General features: G+C 38.6%; 2 protein-coding genes across 2 annotated transcripts in view; both read right to left on the minus strand.

The window, feature by feature from the left end:
* LOC143482222 (NACHT, LRR and PYD domains-containing protein 12-like) overlaps positions 1-16,655 on the minus strand; it is a 59,811-nt gene that overhangs the window by 6,248 nt on the left and 36,908 nt on the right. Inside the window, 4 exon segments of the mRNA XM_076980526.1 lie at positions 488-664; positions 10,595-10,771; positions 15,318-15,494; positions 15,808-15,984. Of these exon segments, the coding sequence (XP_076836641.1) occupies positions 488-664; positions 10,595-10,771; positions 15,318-15,494; positions 15,808-15,984 (708 nt within the window).
* LOC143482220 (ribonuclease inhibitor-like) lies at positions 942-3,243 on the minus strand. The gene is made up of 5 exons (XM_076980524.1): positions 3,177-3,243; positions 2,323-2,365; positions 1,775-1,983; positions 1,411-1,587; positions 942-1,122 (listed from the first exon to the last, which is right to left on the minus strand). The coding sequence occupies exons 1-5, from the start codon at positions 3,188-3,190 to the stop codon at positions 942-944; spliced, it is 624 nt and encodes a 207-aa protein (XP_076836639.1). The 5' UTR covers positions 3,191-3,243.

Raw genomic sequence — 16,655 nt, forward strand, 5'->3', positions numbered from 1 at the left:
AACAAAATAAATGATCATCACTACTGTAGAACCAAGACAATCAGAACATGTACCAAGTGAATCAACACAGGTCTTCAGCTAAATCTGCCTCCACAGATAAAGATGGACCTACACCTGTTCCAGCAGTCTCTCTAGATGGATGTACTGTGTCTTTTTCTGCAACAATTTTGCTGCCTGACCCTAATGCCAATTATTAATTGGCGGTATCTACAACAAAAGTTAAATTAGGCATAAAAAAAAAAGAATCTAATGCTTTGTGCACAACTTTGAAATACAGTCTTTACATTCATCTGTGATTATACCACCAGCAATATTTTCTCATAGCAAGCTGATTCTTAATAACATCAATACACAAGGTTGAAATGAAGTTGCACCACTTCACTAAAACTCCCATTATATAGTGTGCGAGTGTGTGTGTGTGTGTGTGTGAGAGAGGGAAATGGCATATTGACTGCATGTATAAATTACCAGTACGTCAGTAACTCACTGTAGTATCTCCATTTTACAGTGTGGATCTTCCAGTAGAGCAGAGAGCTGCTTCACTCCTGAGTCTCCTGGTTTATTGTAGCTCAGATTCAGCTCTCTGAGGTGTGATGAGGGGTTTGACCGCAGAGCTGAAGCCAGAGCAGCACAACCTTCTTCTGGAAAACCGCACCAAGACAGACTGTAGAGGGTAAAAAAGTGAATACAGGCACTGTGTGTGTATTTACAAGAGACATGCAGGTGTTTGTGTACAGAAAGAGTTATCAAGAAAGTGTGTGTATGGATATACAATTAATACAATGGTAGTTTGTTTTAGAGAAAAAAGACAGATATTGACTGTATATGGGACAGGGAGGAGATACTGACTCTGTGTGTGTGTGTGTGAGAGAGAGAGAGAAGAGAATGACTGTGTGTGGAATACTGACTATGTATGTATACAGAGCCAATAAGTTACAAACTCACTGTAGTTTCTCCAGTTTACAGTTTGGATCTTCCAGTAGATCACAGAGCTGCTTCACTCCTGAGTCTCCTGGTTCATTGTCATTCAGGTTCAGCTCTCTCAGGTGTGATGATGGATTTGACCTCAGAGCTGAACACAGAGCAGCACAGCCTTCCTCTCTAATATTGCAGTTAGACAGACTGTAGAGAGAGGGAGAAAAACTTCATACTTACAGATCAACACTCACATGCATGCAACACTCAAGTGAACACAGGCACTGTGTGTTCATGAAACACATGCAGTAATGTGTGTGTATAGGGAGAATGGGCAAGAAAGTGTGTATATGAATCTTAGTAATACAGTGACAGTGTGTGTCTGAGAGAAAATGGCAGGGAGATGTGGGGAGGATATATGGACTGTGTGTGTGTGTGAGTGAGTGAGACAGAGAGAGACTGTGTATGTTAAAAGGCACCCAGTCAGTAACTCACTCTAGTTTCTCCAGTTTACAGTGTGGATCCTCCAGTAGAGCAGAGAGCTGCTTCACTCCTGAGTATCCTGGTTTATTGTAGCTCAGTCTCAGCTCTCTCAGCCGTGATGAGGGGTTTGACCTCATAGCTGAACACAGAGCAGCATAACCTTCGTCTCTAACATTGTTCTTAGACAGACTGTAGAGAGAAAGAGAAAAACCTACATTTACAGCTCAAAACACACACGCATGCATGTGAACACAGGCACTGTGTATTCATGAGAGACATGCAGTAGTGTGTGTGTGTTTAGGGAGAATGAGCAAGAAATTGTGTATGTGAATCAAATTAACTGAACTAGTATTGTTTGTTACTATTAATACTGAACCTTGGAAGTGCTTGATGGAAGCTGCCTCTCACTGTAGATTTCTGTGGACATTCAACTGGCATCATTAAAGACCTGGTATTTTCATCATGGTGGATTTCGGGCATTTGTTCATCGTTGCAGGCCTTTTTTTTACGAGGAGGAACGTCAACCCGTTCTGCCATTCTCTTCTTGGCTGCTTTTGAACGCAGAGAAGCTTTGGTACGTGGCATCTACAAAAACAAGACCAGAATATTCCACGTTTTCTGCATTAATTATTAAAACAATGATGCGTAATATGCAGGTTAAGTTAATGTAATCTGATTTCAAACCTCAAAGCACAATGAATAAAGGTAAAAAACCACAAGAAGACAGAAGGGACAGTTCACACTGAATTGGTCTTTTGGAAAGATGCCGCAGTGTTTCCATGAATCACTACAGGTAAATTCTTATTACAAATCATGGCAACCATCATACTCACCAAGACGCTCTGTGTACTATTTATAAACGTAACACCACCAGAAATCATTCATTATAATCATTCATGATAGCCTACACTATAAACAACATACCTTCAACTTGTAGCAGTCCAATATTCTTTCACCAACAGGTAACCTTCCGAAAATACAAAGAACACATTTGTAACAAGAAATTAACATTACAAAAAGGAAAAATATTATATGACATCATGTTATATGACAATAATATGACATCATGTTGGACAAATAAGAGTCCTTAGGCGTACAGCTACGGTCCTACAACACCACTGAAACACAATGCTCATCAAATTCAATTCATAATTTACCCATTATACACATACCAGTATGTACCAAGTGTAGAACACTGCTCATTCCAAAACCTGCCTTTGTATGCACAAACATATGCCACTCTCCCTTTATCACACACTTCAAGTACTTTAAAATAATTGATATATGATTTCAGGTTGATATAACCTGAAATCATTAAAAAAAATAATGTTTACATCATACTTCGAGAACTAGGCTAAGATGAATTACATTCATTCGAAGCACATAAATGATAGGACTGTACAATCTGAATTAGGTTAATTTAATCTAGCAGGCATACTAGTTTAACAACATAATTCCTTCTTTACTCACAGCCATTAGACCCCTTCAGCAATATAACCAAACTTGACTAAAGCTACATCGATTACGACGCATAAACCAAGGAACAATAAAACAATGCACAAAACTAAATTACTACTAAGATAGGTCACCTTGCACAATACCTATCGAAAGGCAAATCGAATTAAATTAATTAACTGTAGATTAGTAGAAACCCTCGATCTTAGTATTTGTAGTGATGAACGGTGTGTTTGTTTAGTCGTTAAAATAGGCGACCCACTAAAACGCGGTTTCAACTTTGCTTGGAAAGCTAGTTAGTTATATAAATAACATCAAATCACCTGGTAATAAACATCTAGCGAGAGAACAAGGAAACTAACTGGGTTAGTTAATCACAAATTTAAACCAAGACTTTATGAATACTTTGAAAGCAATTTTAAAAAGGTACATTAGATTCACTGCATCAACTCACCTCATCAATGAAAAAACTCGGAGGAAAACACTTCCGGTGTCACGTGTATTTAAGCAGCAGTAGTGAAGCAAGCGAACACACGGCACATTTCAAAATACCAGTACTGTCAAACCAATTACAAGAATGCCCTGGTATTACATATGCCCGGAAATACTGCATTTACATCAATATTAGAAAACATTAAGAGATTTGTATAATATACCTCATTATATACCTGAGACATTTCATCCCTGCACAGCTTCAAGAAGAGTCTCAAAACCTTCCTGTTTAGATCTGCTTTTAGCTAAGAAACTCTAACTCTGTTCCATTTACTTTATTACATTGTTGTCTATTATTTTAGAATTTGTCACTTTATTACATTATTTTATTGTGTTTGTTTCCTTTTAATCTTTAATTTCTTTTAATATATTCTTTTTGTCTTATCTTTGCTTCCTTTTAATGTTTATTTTTTATTTACTCTGTAAAGCATTTTGAGTTGCATGTGTGTATGAAAGGTGCTATACAAATAAATATTATTATTATATTATTATTATTATTATTATTATTATTATTATTATATACCTAAAAATATTTAAGATTCTTAAAAGGTTACTAACTTAAGAGTGCAACAACTTACCTCCCCTAAGAGTTAAATGCAATTTGGTTAATCTCCAAAATTTTAAGCTACAGGCAAACAGCAACAACCAAAAAACCAAAAACAACCAAAAAAGTGACACTTTGCCTGTTTGGAGAGCATGCATATGGAAATACTTTCTAGTATAATCAACAAAACATTTCAAAGTTAAAAACCATGCAAACAATACATTTCAAAAACAACCAGAAATACACAGCAAAATATGTAACACACAAGAAACCAAAAACTTAGTGCTTAAAACAAAATGACTTCAACCGTTTAGATTTATATGTACATATGTTTATATGTACATTACATAGTACATAATAATTTACATTATTTACATTAACATTAAATTTGAAGCAAAATAAAACATTACACCTGGTAAACTATATGAACTAGTATAAACATAATGTACTTAGTAAATCCCACTACTACTACTAATAATAATCATAAAACAACGTATTCATCTCTTTCCAAAATACACTTTCCTTTTCATAATATTTCACTAGAAAACTGAAAACAAATCAAAGAATTAGTTGAAAATATTCGTCATGGTTACAATACACTCAACAAATTGAAATTGAATTCAATATTTACAAAATGAACAAAATAAATGATCATCACTACTGTAGAACCAAGACAATCAGAACATGTACCAAGTGAATCAACACAGGTCTTCAGCTAAATCTGCCTCCACAGATAAAGATGGACCTACACCTGTTCCAGCAGTCTCTCTAGATGGATGTACTGTGTCTTTTTCTGCAACAATTTTGCTGCCTGACCCTAATGCCAATTATTAATTGGCGGTATCTACAACAAAAGTTAAATTAGGCATAAAAAAAAAAGAATCTAATGCTTTGTGCACAACTTTGAAATACAGTCTTTACATTCATCTGTGATTATACCACCAGCAATATTTTCTCATAGCAAGCTGATTCTTCCCACGACTCATACATAAATAAAATTTATGCTTAATAATAATAATAATAATAATAATAATAATCTTTATTTGTATAGCACCTTTCATACATACATGCAACTCAGTGCTTTACAGTATACATAAAATAAACATTAAAAGGAGATAAGACAAAAAGACAAAAGGAAAATGTTAAAAGAAATTAAAGATAAAAATATTAAAATAACATAAAAAGTAAAAAAGGTAAAGTAAATAAGATAATAAGAAGTAAAGTAAATAAGATAAAACTATTAAGATAATTGGATTTAGAAAATAATAGACAACATAATGTAATAAAGTAAATAAGATTGAGAATTTCTTAACTAAAAGCGGATCTAAACAGGAATGTTTTGAGACTGTTCTTAAAACTATGCAGGGATGAAATGCCTCTGAGCTCTTCAGGAAGAGAATTCCAGAGCTTTGGGCCATAGTGGCTAAAAGCACCCTCGCCAATCTTTAATCGGTTTTTAGGAATCACCAGTAGATTACTGTTTGAAGACCTGAGAGACCTGACTGGAACATATCTAACCATCATTTCACTGAGGTAAAGAGGGGCAAGACCATGAAGACATTTAAAAACCATGACTAGAACCTTAAAATCTATTCTAAAGCTTACTATCAATACCCTGTGTTTGGTTTACTTATAAGTTGAACATTTCCATTTCAAATGGAGGTAATCGGCAATTATTTGGCCCTGAATTCACTGGACTTTGATGCAGCCCTGGATGATGGGAATTGTTTATGCTTAATTGTTTAGGGGTTTCCCCCCTTCACACACTGGTATATGTACATGTATGATATTTATTACGCCCATCCCCACATACAGTGATATTTGGGCTGGCTGATAATTTCCTAGAAAAACCCAAGATTTATTACCATTACATCATACAGTGCTACTGGTGCCCCAGTCATGTCCCTTATAGTGGAAGTCTGAGATAGATGCACATACATCATAGTAGAGGAGTAAGGAAAACTCACATGTGTCTTTTTAGAGATAGGCTAAGGTGCTTTAGGGGTCCCTACAGAATTTCCTCCACACTAGGCACACTATCAGATCCTAGCAGTGACAGGAAAACATGCTAACCACCAGGCCACCGTGCTGCCTCCTAGAAAACAGGAATGAAGGATTTTCCGATGAGATCGGGTGTGCTTATGTATGTCCAGGTCAGGTGTGTGTGGTGTCCAGGTCAGGTGTGTGTCCAGGTCAGGTGTGTGTGATGTTCCAGATGCTGGAGGACACACAGCCCTGTGCTGCAGTCATGTTCACACATATTTGCTGACACGTTACCATGGAGAATCACATGTATAATCATATATTTGTGTGTCTTTGGTTGTCCTCTGTGCAGGATTCAGATGTTAGCAGTATGGTGTCCAGGTCAGATACTGTAAGAATACAACACGATCAGTCATGAAGATCACAGTCAGCCATCCGACTGCACATAGGTGAAATGAATGTAAACATCATGCAGGCACACACACACACACACACACACACACACACACACACACACACACACACACACACACACACACACACACACACACTGTAAACTTTGCGTTTGTGGTCAGCACAATGATATTTTAAAATTGATCTATTTTTAAGGATATTCGCCATATTTCAAGATACTTAAGAAGCTTCTGGAATTGTGAGAACTATCATGAAGTTTCTAGAACTGTCCAGAATTATCTAGAACTTTCTGGGACTGTACAGAATTGTAGGTAGCTGTATAACTAGTTATATAGGGACACTATAGCCCTTCCTGAGAGACAGAGAGACATGATCTAATTGATTGGGATTGCATAGTAAGTGGGCAACAGCCATCACAGACAAAGGGGAATTGACCTAGACAGACAGGTGTGAATTCATTCTCTATTCAGATTCTGATAACGACAGTATTCACACTTCACCCCACACCCATTACAGGAGGAGCTTAGGAAGGACCACTACTTTCAAATGTATATATTGTGTGTTACTCTGCTACCGGGTGATCAATCTTGCTCTGCTGAATACTCAGAACACTCTTGTACTTTGATACTGCATGGAATAAAGATTGACCATTTTTATAGAGTTTGGAGAGACGTCCTTTTTCCTTACAGTACACAGTAACTTAATCAATTTAGATGGCATCAAGAGGTTGCATACATCCAGCAGACGCATTTTCCTATGTATGTGGCCATTTTATAAAGACACGAGCCAAAAAGTACTCTGCTGGTGTCAAATGGTGTCATTCCTGATGGGCCTCGAAGGTGGTTTTACTAAGTATCCTTGCTTTATTTGCCTTTGGGACCCACGCAAGGTGCTGATGCCACCACTACACATCAAGTTGGGGCTCATAAAACAATTTGTCAGGGCTCTAGATAAGGAGTAGAGAGCTTTCAATTACTTTCAAGATCTTTTCCCTAAGCTGTCTGAAGCAAAGATCAAAGCTGGTGTCTTTGTCAGACCACAAATCAAGAAGATCATAGAGTGCAGTGAATTTCCCAAGAAGCTGAATAGGAAGGAGAGAGCGGCTTGGAACAGTTTTGTCACAGTGGTTCGCGGCTTCCTAGGCAATCATAAAGATGAAAACTATGTACAACTGATTCAGACTCTGATAAAGAACTATGCTGCAATGTGCTGCAGGATGTCACTCAATATCCACATCCTTGATGCTCATCTTGATAAGTTCAAAGAGAACATGGGAGTTTATTCAGAGGAGCAGGGCGAGCGCTTCCACCAGGACATTATGAACTTTGAACGCTGTTACCAAGGACAATATAATGAGAACATGATGGGCGACTATATTTGGGGATTGGTTTGTGAAACTGATTTGCAGTATAGTCGTAAATCTCGGAAAACCACACACTTTGGTAATCTGTGTAAATTTGCAATGCTTATAGTGTTCTTAGTCTGACTGTATAAATGAGAAGATGCAAAATAGTCTGTTTCTATAATAAAAATTCATAATTTTCGTTGTTGTGGTCACAAAAGCGAAGAATGTAAGCAATTTTTAATTTGTTTTAGACATAAGCAATTGGAATATAACATTAAAAAGCTGGGAACAAAACTTGTGTTACATAGTGTAATCACAAGAAAAAAAACAGGAACACTACTTATTATATTCTCCACACAAACTTCCGCAAATATCAGCAAAACTGTAACATCACCATAGAAACAAACATCTCATTCTCTCTCTCTTAAACACTCTAAGCACAATTACACATGCTTGGAAAGAAAATGCATGAGAACAGAATCACTCAGTACAACGTAAAACTAGTCAGCCTCTCGAACAAAAATTAACTGAAATACTGTTGGAAAATCCCCTCTGAAAACAACATACTCTGTTTCACTGTGGTGTGATATTAGAACATCTACTCTAGTGTTTAGATGACAACTGCTACTGTGTGTACTCTGAGAATCAGTATTGTATTGCCAAGCCTTGTTCCACCTGCCCTGACACGTGATCTACAGGACGTGGGTCTGTAGTTATTCAAACTAGTGATGTGGATGGAGCGATTACAAATACACACATTTTTGTGTTGTGTTTGTGGTAATGTGAAGGGGTCAGACAAAATAAAAAAGAATATTTGTGCCAGACTGACTTTTCCTCAATGTTTCAGTGTTAATGGAGTTTTATGTGAAATCTCCTGCTCAAAAACCTCACACCTAAAGAGTAAATACTAGTGCTGTCAATTCCAGGTGCCGCGATTAAAAGTCCTCACCAGGATTTTGCTCAAGCTTGCTAGATTTTCTAATTAGCAATCCAGGTAAAATTAGTAGAATCAACACAATCCAGGAAGCCTGAACAAAATCCTGGTGAGGACTATTAATCGCGGCACCTGGAATTGACAGCACTAGTAAATACCCATACAGATACTGTGGTGTATGTAGTGTTGAGTACTGAAATCAGTACCACTTAACAGTTTGGCAAAAAATAATAAAACCAATTAAAAACGATATTGTGACGTTCGGTGCGACATGAAGGACGAGACAGAACTCCCACTTGACAACCGACGTCACGTTTATTTACACACATAAATTGCGCTCGAAGCGCACGGAGACACACAGAACACTAACGTAAACGTGTGGACTCAGGCAAAGACGAGCACAGGACACTGCGCGAACGCACAGTAGACAAACCACATAAGCCCCACGTGATGACGAGACGAGCCACAGGTGAGACGAATCAGCACAAGACACAACCGCAACCACGGAGATCCACAGATGCAGACTAGGAGACGTAGATGACGTAAACACACGCCCAAAAGGGAGGGGCCGGGGTCCTCAACGTGACAGATATAATTTAATATATAATATTATATTCTCTTAAATATAAATAATTATAATTAATTATATATAATGATACTACAATTGTTATTTATTATAAATGCACTTATTATCATTAACCCCAGAGTTTTTTTTATTTAATTTTCCACGCCCCTCAATTCGTGTTCAATTTAGTTCTCCGTTAGGTTTTAATTTATACTCCTGCTTTTGTTTCTTTATTTGCTGGTCTGTTTTTTCATGAACTTATGTTTTCGCAACCATTTGTTATTTTCTGTTTTGGTGTTCATAGCTTGGTCACTCCTGTGTGTTATTCCTCGTCTATGTTCTTAAGTGTTAATATGATGTTTTGTCATACACTCTTTAAGTGGTTTGTTCTGTTTGTTTCGTGTTTGGTAGTTCCCTGTTTATCTCGTGTCCTGGCTGTGTTCTCCCCGTGTACTTTGTAGCTTTTCACACTTTGTATCTTTCTATGTGGTTTTGTATGCGTAGTTGAAGTTCAGTCTCTCGTTTTGCTTAGTTAATCCACCAATAGTATTTATTTAGCCCACTGTTTAGTAATAACTTGTCTGTCGGTTGTCCCTCATTTGCTTCTCCAAGAGGATTTCTCCATGTAGAATAAATCAAACTGATCTCTCTCAGTGTCCTAACTTTGCTAATTTAGTCTAGAACAGGGCTATACAACTGGCGGCCCGCGGGCCAGATACGGCCCTTTAATGAACTTGTACCGGCCCGTGGCCCATCTCCCCGTGGAGAAAAATTACATTTTATACACATACCCCCCCCTCCCCCTCGTCAACAAATTACATTCTGGCCTACAGGTCAGAGCCCTCTGCCAAATCTGACCCACAGAAAAATATAGTTGAATAGACCTGGTTTAGAAGAACAGCAGCTAAAGTTGCTGCTAAATAATAGAAAATATATTTATTCACTTTTATAGTTTACAGTTGGTACAACTGCTTTGTGGGTGTATTTATGAAGGCTGTTTGGATTGTTACTGGCTTCCAGGGTTTTGTTAGCAATGTTGGCAGTTAGCGACCTTTGTTCCAATCTAAAGAATTAAAATTTGGACGACTAATCATGGCCGATCGACCGCTGTAAAAAAATCATTTGTATCAAAATTTTCACTTTGAATTTTCATTTTGAATACTGATACCAGTCACAGAAGCAGAGCTACTTGTCACACTCCCATTGCTACCTAACATCTCACATTTGAGCACAGTGATTATTTAGTTTTTAATTATTTTAACTGTTATTTAGTGTGGATGAGAGAGAAATGAATATTTACTTGTGTTTGAGAAAGATACAGAATTGGTGTGAGTATGCCTGTGTGTGTGTGTGTGTGTGTGTGTGTGTGTGTGTGTGTGTGTGTGTGTGTGTGTGTGTGTGTGTGTGTGTGTGTGTGTGTGTGTGTGTGTGTGTGTATAAAGAGACAGCAAGTCAGTAACTCACTGTAGTTTCTCCAGTGTACAGTGTGGATCCTCCAGTAGAGCAGAGAGCTGCTTCACTCCTGAGTCTCCTGGTTCATTGTCAGTCAGATTGAGCTCTCTCAGGTGTGATGAGGAATTTGACCTCAGAGCTGAACACAGAGCAGCACAGCCTTCCTCTGTAATACTGCAGTTAGACAGACTGTAGAGAGAAGGAGAAAAACTCCTCACATTTACAGCTCAACACATACACAGCCAAAAATACACACGAATAATACATATGAAAAATACATATGTAATCTTTCTGCATGTCAAGTTACAGCATCAGTTACAGCCCCTCCCCTCCCGGACCCCTCCCTTTGGGCCTGTGTATATGTCGTCTGCGTACATATATGTACTTCTTGTGGGTGTGGTTGTTTGTATACGTGTTCACACATATGTGTCTAATGTGTTAAAATTGCTCGTTTGCTGAGCACTATGGTCTGTAGTCGCTATTCACTTAACACTCTGTTATCAGTGTGTTAACTTGTCACTGCATCCTGCTAAACCTGCCAATGTTAAACTGTATTTTATCTTCCCATATGTCCTAAATTGACATCATTATCGTATTATTAGACATGGTTTGGTGGATCAGTTTCAATCTGAATAGCAACAAGCATTGTTTTATGTTGTTTGTGAAATGGTACCTCTAAAGATTAGGAATAAAGCCTCCATTCACCTTGGTTTCATCATTGATGGATGATATAAATGATGATATAAATGAAAATGTTAATGGATTGAGCAACTTTGGAAACATTCTGGGGTCTTTGGTAAAAGAATAAGAGTAAAAGAATACTGGGTGGCTTACTTTGCCAAATTAATCAAAGAATCCTAAATCTTATTAGCCAAGCGTATTATTCTTGCTTATTAGCCTTACTCAATAATCTACTTATTAGCCTTAAATATTACTTATTAATCTTACACATTAGTCTTACTGTCACGTTGTGGGGGGGGCCCCTGCCGGTCGCCCCCGGTTACAGCGGCAGTGGTCCTGTTTTTGGTCACGTGATGTTCGTCCCTCAGGTGGGCGGGGCCCGTGATCCGTCTCACCTGAGGGTCGTTTGTTCGTCTATTTATGTCTTGTCTTTGTACCAGTTGACTGCTGGTTATTATTTCCTTAATCTGGAACAATGTCACGGGTTTTTAGTTTGCGCACTTTCTATTAAACCATCCTCTTTCCCTGAGACTTGGCGTGATCGCTTCCTATTTAGTTGCTCACCCTGCCCGTCACACTTATTAATATTACCATCTCTTTTTAAATTAGTATGTTTCTCTTTTTATTGTTTATGTAATTAGATGCAATCTGGTTTCTGGAAATTACACTCTACAGAAAATGCACTGTTGAGTCTCAAAAAATATGTTTGTTTTTATGTTCCACATATTAGTGTTACTTGATCTTAGTTCTGCATTGGACACAATAGCAGAGATGTTCAAAAGTCTCCAAATACAAGTCCAAGTCAAGTTACAAAATCTTTCGGCTAGAGTCCAAGTCAAGTCTCATGTCAATGCCAGGATGAGCTTAGGGACAGGAGATGGAAAATAACTTTTATATGTTACCTTGGTAGCACCTATTGTCAGCCGTCACCCATTATCGGCCACTTCCACGTTATCACGTTTGCAGGAAAACAAGGTTTATTTTTTAAATGAAACCACCAATTGAAGAGGGGAATATAACCAAGCACGGGGAAACACATGCAACAATAGACCAAATGAAGTGGTGTTATAGAAAATGCTGAATTTCTACTTTCTCCTGAGAGTATTTTTAAACATAGCGTTGTCTTGTGACCAAATGAGGAAATTTAAGGTCACCCTTAGGGTCAAGGGATTAGACAGGGAGAAGACGGGAATGGAGACATGTTACAGACAGGTGACATGTCCCAGACAGGTGACATGTCCCAGACAGGTCACATGTTCCAGACAGAAGACCTGTGCCTGGCAAGAGCAAGTTTTTCCTAGGACTGCAGAATTTATGTGCTTAAGTAGGCTTTACTGGTACTAACATATCTCATTGTTATCATATCTCATTGATATCTCTGGCATCATGTGAAATAAACTAGAGTGATTTTGGTGAAGTAACCATTCTGTGTGTGTGTGTTGCTTTCACTTACTGACACTCTCTGAGCACTCGTAACTCTTCTTACAGAGAGACCTTGGCTGTTGTGACGGTGAATTTCCACGACAGTGGACATGGTGAACAGGCAAATAGCGACGAGGAAACAAAAATGTTAACAAAAGACAATGGACATATACTGCTACAGCCAGTGATGGCTTAGTTAGCTTGAAAAAGTAATCCGATTACTGATTACTCCTTTTAAAAGTAACTTAGTTACGTTACTGATTACTTGATTTTAGAAGTAACTACGTTAGATTACAAGTTACTTTAGTAGTTACATTCAGCAGCAAAATTTATTTTTCCAATACTCACTTTATTGGAAGTGCATTTTTAACAGTAACAATGTATTAAAGCAGTAACCGAGGCAAAAATCCCGAGCAGGAAAACTTTATTGATAACGCAACCCTGGCGCGCGCAGGCACCGCCCCCCCAGTGTCACTTAAAGGGCTAAGACTCCTTGAGTGGTCAAGTGTCCGTTAGGGAATTCACCGTGAGCAGTAGTAGTCGCTACAGTATCTCCTGACATTACGTTTGTGTAGGTGCACGGTATTATTTGTACATTTATTTGGTAACGTAATACAAGCGAACTGTTCAGTCAGACAGCTATTTGTTGTGAAACGGAAATACCATTACAGTTTCAAGCATTTTAAAGTAGGCTACGTTAGTCAAAATTCCAGCACTTTTCAAACGTGGAACACAGTGCAACATTAAAATTCTTCAGGTAAATGTTCCTTCCCCTGTTTCTGAGGGGTATTTCTGTCACGTTGAGGACCCCGGCCCCTCCCTTTTGGGCGTGTGTAAACGTTGTCCACGTGCTTTGTCTGCGTCAGTGGATATACGTGGTTGGGGGTTTTTGTCGTGTGATTTATAAGTTTCACCTGTGAATCGTCTCGTGATCACGTGGGGCTAACGTGTCTTGCCTATTTAATGTGCGCTCGCGCAGTGTCCTGTGCTCGTCGTTGTCTAAGTCTGCACGTTGTGTGACTCGTGTGTGTTTCTCGTGCGCTATTGCGCAATACCTGTGTGCATTAAAAAGTGGCGTCTGTCTACAAAATCGAGGATTCTGTGTCTCGTCCTTGGCGTAGCCCGAACGTCACAATTTCTTTATACTACCACATATCGTTACTGCAAAATAATGACTTGTAAAACGTGCTCGCGCTCTCACAGGGTCGCTCGCATCGTGCGGAGTCGAGCGCTACGGTCAGACGCAAAAGTAGAACTGAGCCAAGAAGAAAGTAAAAATACATATTTTTACTAGGGAAAATAAAAATAGTAAAGCACGGTTACGTGGATAAGTAACTTTAATCTGATTACTGGACTGGAAATAGTAGCGCTTTATATTACTCGTTACCGAAAAAAGTGGTAAGATTAGAGTAACGCGTTACTGACATCACTGGCTACAGTAAATCTAAATAACAAAGAATACAACGAGGACGAGAGACAAAACCAGTGACGAGGATACAGGGATAACGGGGAGAACTAGGAATAAACGCAACATAGACGTGAGCTAGGAAGTCAGGAAAACGAAACACGCACCATAACTAGACACCTCAGAGATTGAAAAAACTGAAACAACCAGAACTAAACAAAACACAGGTGGGAACAATAATCAAGGGGCAGGGTTACAAATGAAGGCAGGACAAAGAGGCAGGGAAAACACTGACACAGGAAAGAGAGGAAAACAGAAATTCACAGCTAGTAGAGGGGGATGGAGCCAGACGTGACACATGTATTGCATATTTTCTGTCTCTCATCACCAACAGGATTTTGAAAAAATGTAAGCTCCCATCTTAAACTTTGCTTTAGCAAGAACCACATCTGAAAACTATTTAAATAACACTAACAATGATGTAAATTTTCACGCCCAAAACCATATAGAAAGCATCACAAATTTTCCTCCCGGTTATTTGTGTCGGTGTAAAACGATCTTAACGTGGTGGTGATATTGGGTAACAGATACTCCAGATACTAGCGTCAAAGTAAAAAATATAACTACAATAAAGTTTTCTCATTAAGACATGAGTCAAATGAGTCCTGTATCACTCCTGTAAAACAATAATTGTGGAGAGTAAAGTACTTAGTTACAGTTAACTTAATATTGATAGTTGTTTTGATGTTTATTTACAAGTGGCTTCTATGCTAATTGCTAACTCTAATGACGGCTAAGTGGCTAACGTAAACAAAACAAACATATCCGGGTATGTTTTATATATTAAACTCCCAATAGCCAAAGACTCCACATACAGTACTCCAACTGAAACCAAGGCAACCTTGTTTGTTTACGATTAATGCTTCTCTTCGATTTCCCGAATGTTGATACATTCTTCGGAGAAGGTTGTTCCTTGGATTAAAAGTCTTTGTCCCTTGTGCTCTGCTGCCCATACATCTCTATGTAATTTAGGTATTCTAAGTCTTTGTCTTTTGATAGTCATATAAAAACGTGTGTAGGTCCATGTGCATGATGAAGGGAAAATTGTTTCTCTGTGTGAGAGATACAGTTTGTGTGTGTGTGTGTGTGTGTGTGTGTGTGTGTGTTAGAGTGAAAAGGTATATTAACTATGTGCATATATAAAAATAAAGTAAGTCAGAAACTAACATTAGTTTCTCCAGTTTACAATGTGAATCCTCCAGTAGAGCAGAGAGCTGCTTCACTCCTGAGTCTCCTGGTTTATTATATTTCAGAGACAGCTCTCTCAGGTGTGATGAGTGGTTTGACCTCAGAGCTGAACACAGAGCAGCACAGCCTTCCTCTGTAATACTGCAGTTAGACAGACTGTAGAGAGAAGAAGAAAAACTCCTCACACTTACAGCTCAGTACAATCCCCCCACCCAGACGTCGCTTCCATGTACACACACCCACACACACAAAGAGTTGATTAATTCAAAAGCAGGCTCACAGCAGACATGTATGGAGGTATGTGGTGCTTGTATATGTGTATGAAACAGAGATAGTGATCATCTTGTGTATGTGTATGCAAGAAAAAAGTTCAGTGAAAATGTTCGTGTGAGAGACAGAGCTGTCATGAGTGTGTGTGTGTGTGTGTGTGTGTGCGTGTGTGTAAAGAGACATTACATCAGTAACTCACTCTAGTTTCTTCAGTTTACAATGTGGACCCTTTAGTAGAGCAGAGAGCTGCTTCACTCCTGAGTCTCCTGGTTTATTGTGGTTCAGATTCAGCTCTCTCAGGTGTGATGAGGGGTTTGACCTCAGAGCTGAACACAGAGCAGCACAGCCTTCCTCTGTAATACTGCAGGAAAACAGTCTGCAGAAAGAAGGAGAAAAACTCAGTAAAGCTCAGTAGATACACAATGTCTCTCTCTCTCACACACACACACACACACACACACACACACACACACACACACACACACAATGTCTTTCAATACATGTACACACATACACACAAGCTCATGTTCTCTGTATGAGACTGTGTGAGTGTGTGTCAATGACTGTGTGAGTGTGTAAATTACAGTGTGTGTTTGTGTGCAAATCACGGTGTCTGTATGTCTAGTGGTGGATGGTGCTCTATTTGTTACATCGGGGTTGCCAACAGTGGGCAAAAATTTTAACCAGAGGAAAAGCAAACATAGGACACCAGGGTGTGTGTGGTGAGCTGGCTACCTTAAGGACTGAGAGAAAAAACAACAAAAAGACCTTCCCTAAAACTACAGACTAAAATTTAGGTAAGTAAATGTTAGAAAATCTGAGACTGAGAAAAACCAGAGAAAAACCAGATAAAAATGGAAGAAGAATCCCAGGAGGAAATGGAGAATTAGGAGGAAAAATTCACACTAACTGAGGAGAAGCCTTTACCCTCAGGTCATTTGAACACTAAACTCACCAGATACACTAAACACATAACACACGTGGTCCATTCCATTCTGTTCTTCATCAGACACACAACCACCTTATCAAACACGCAGTCACTTTATC

Source organism: Brachyhypopomus gauderio, chromosome 18, assembly GCF_052324685.1.
Source record: "Brachyhypopomus gauderio isolate BG-103 chromosome 18, BGAUD_0.2, whole genome shotgun sequence".
NCBI classification, from domain to species: domain Eukaryota; kingdom Metazoa; phylum Chordata; class Actinopteri; order Gymnotiformes; family Hypopomidae; genus Brachyhypopomus; species Brachyhypopomus gauderio.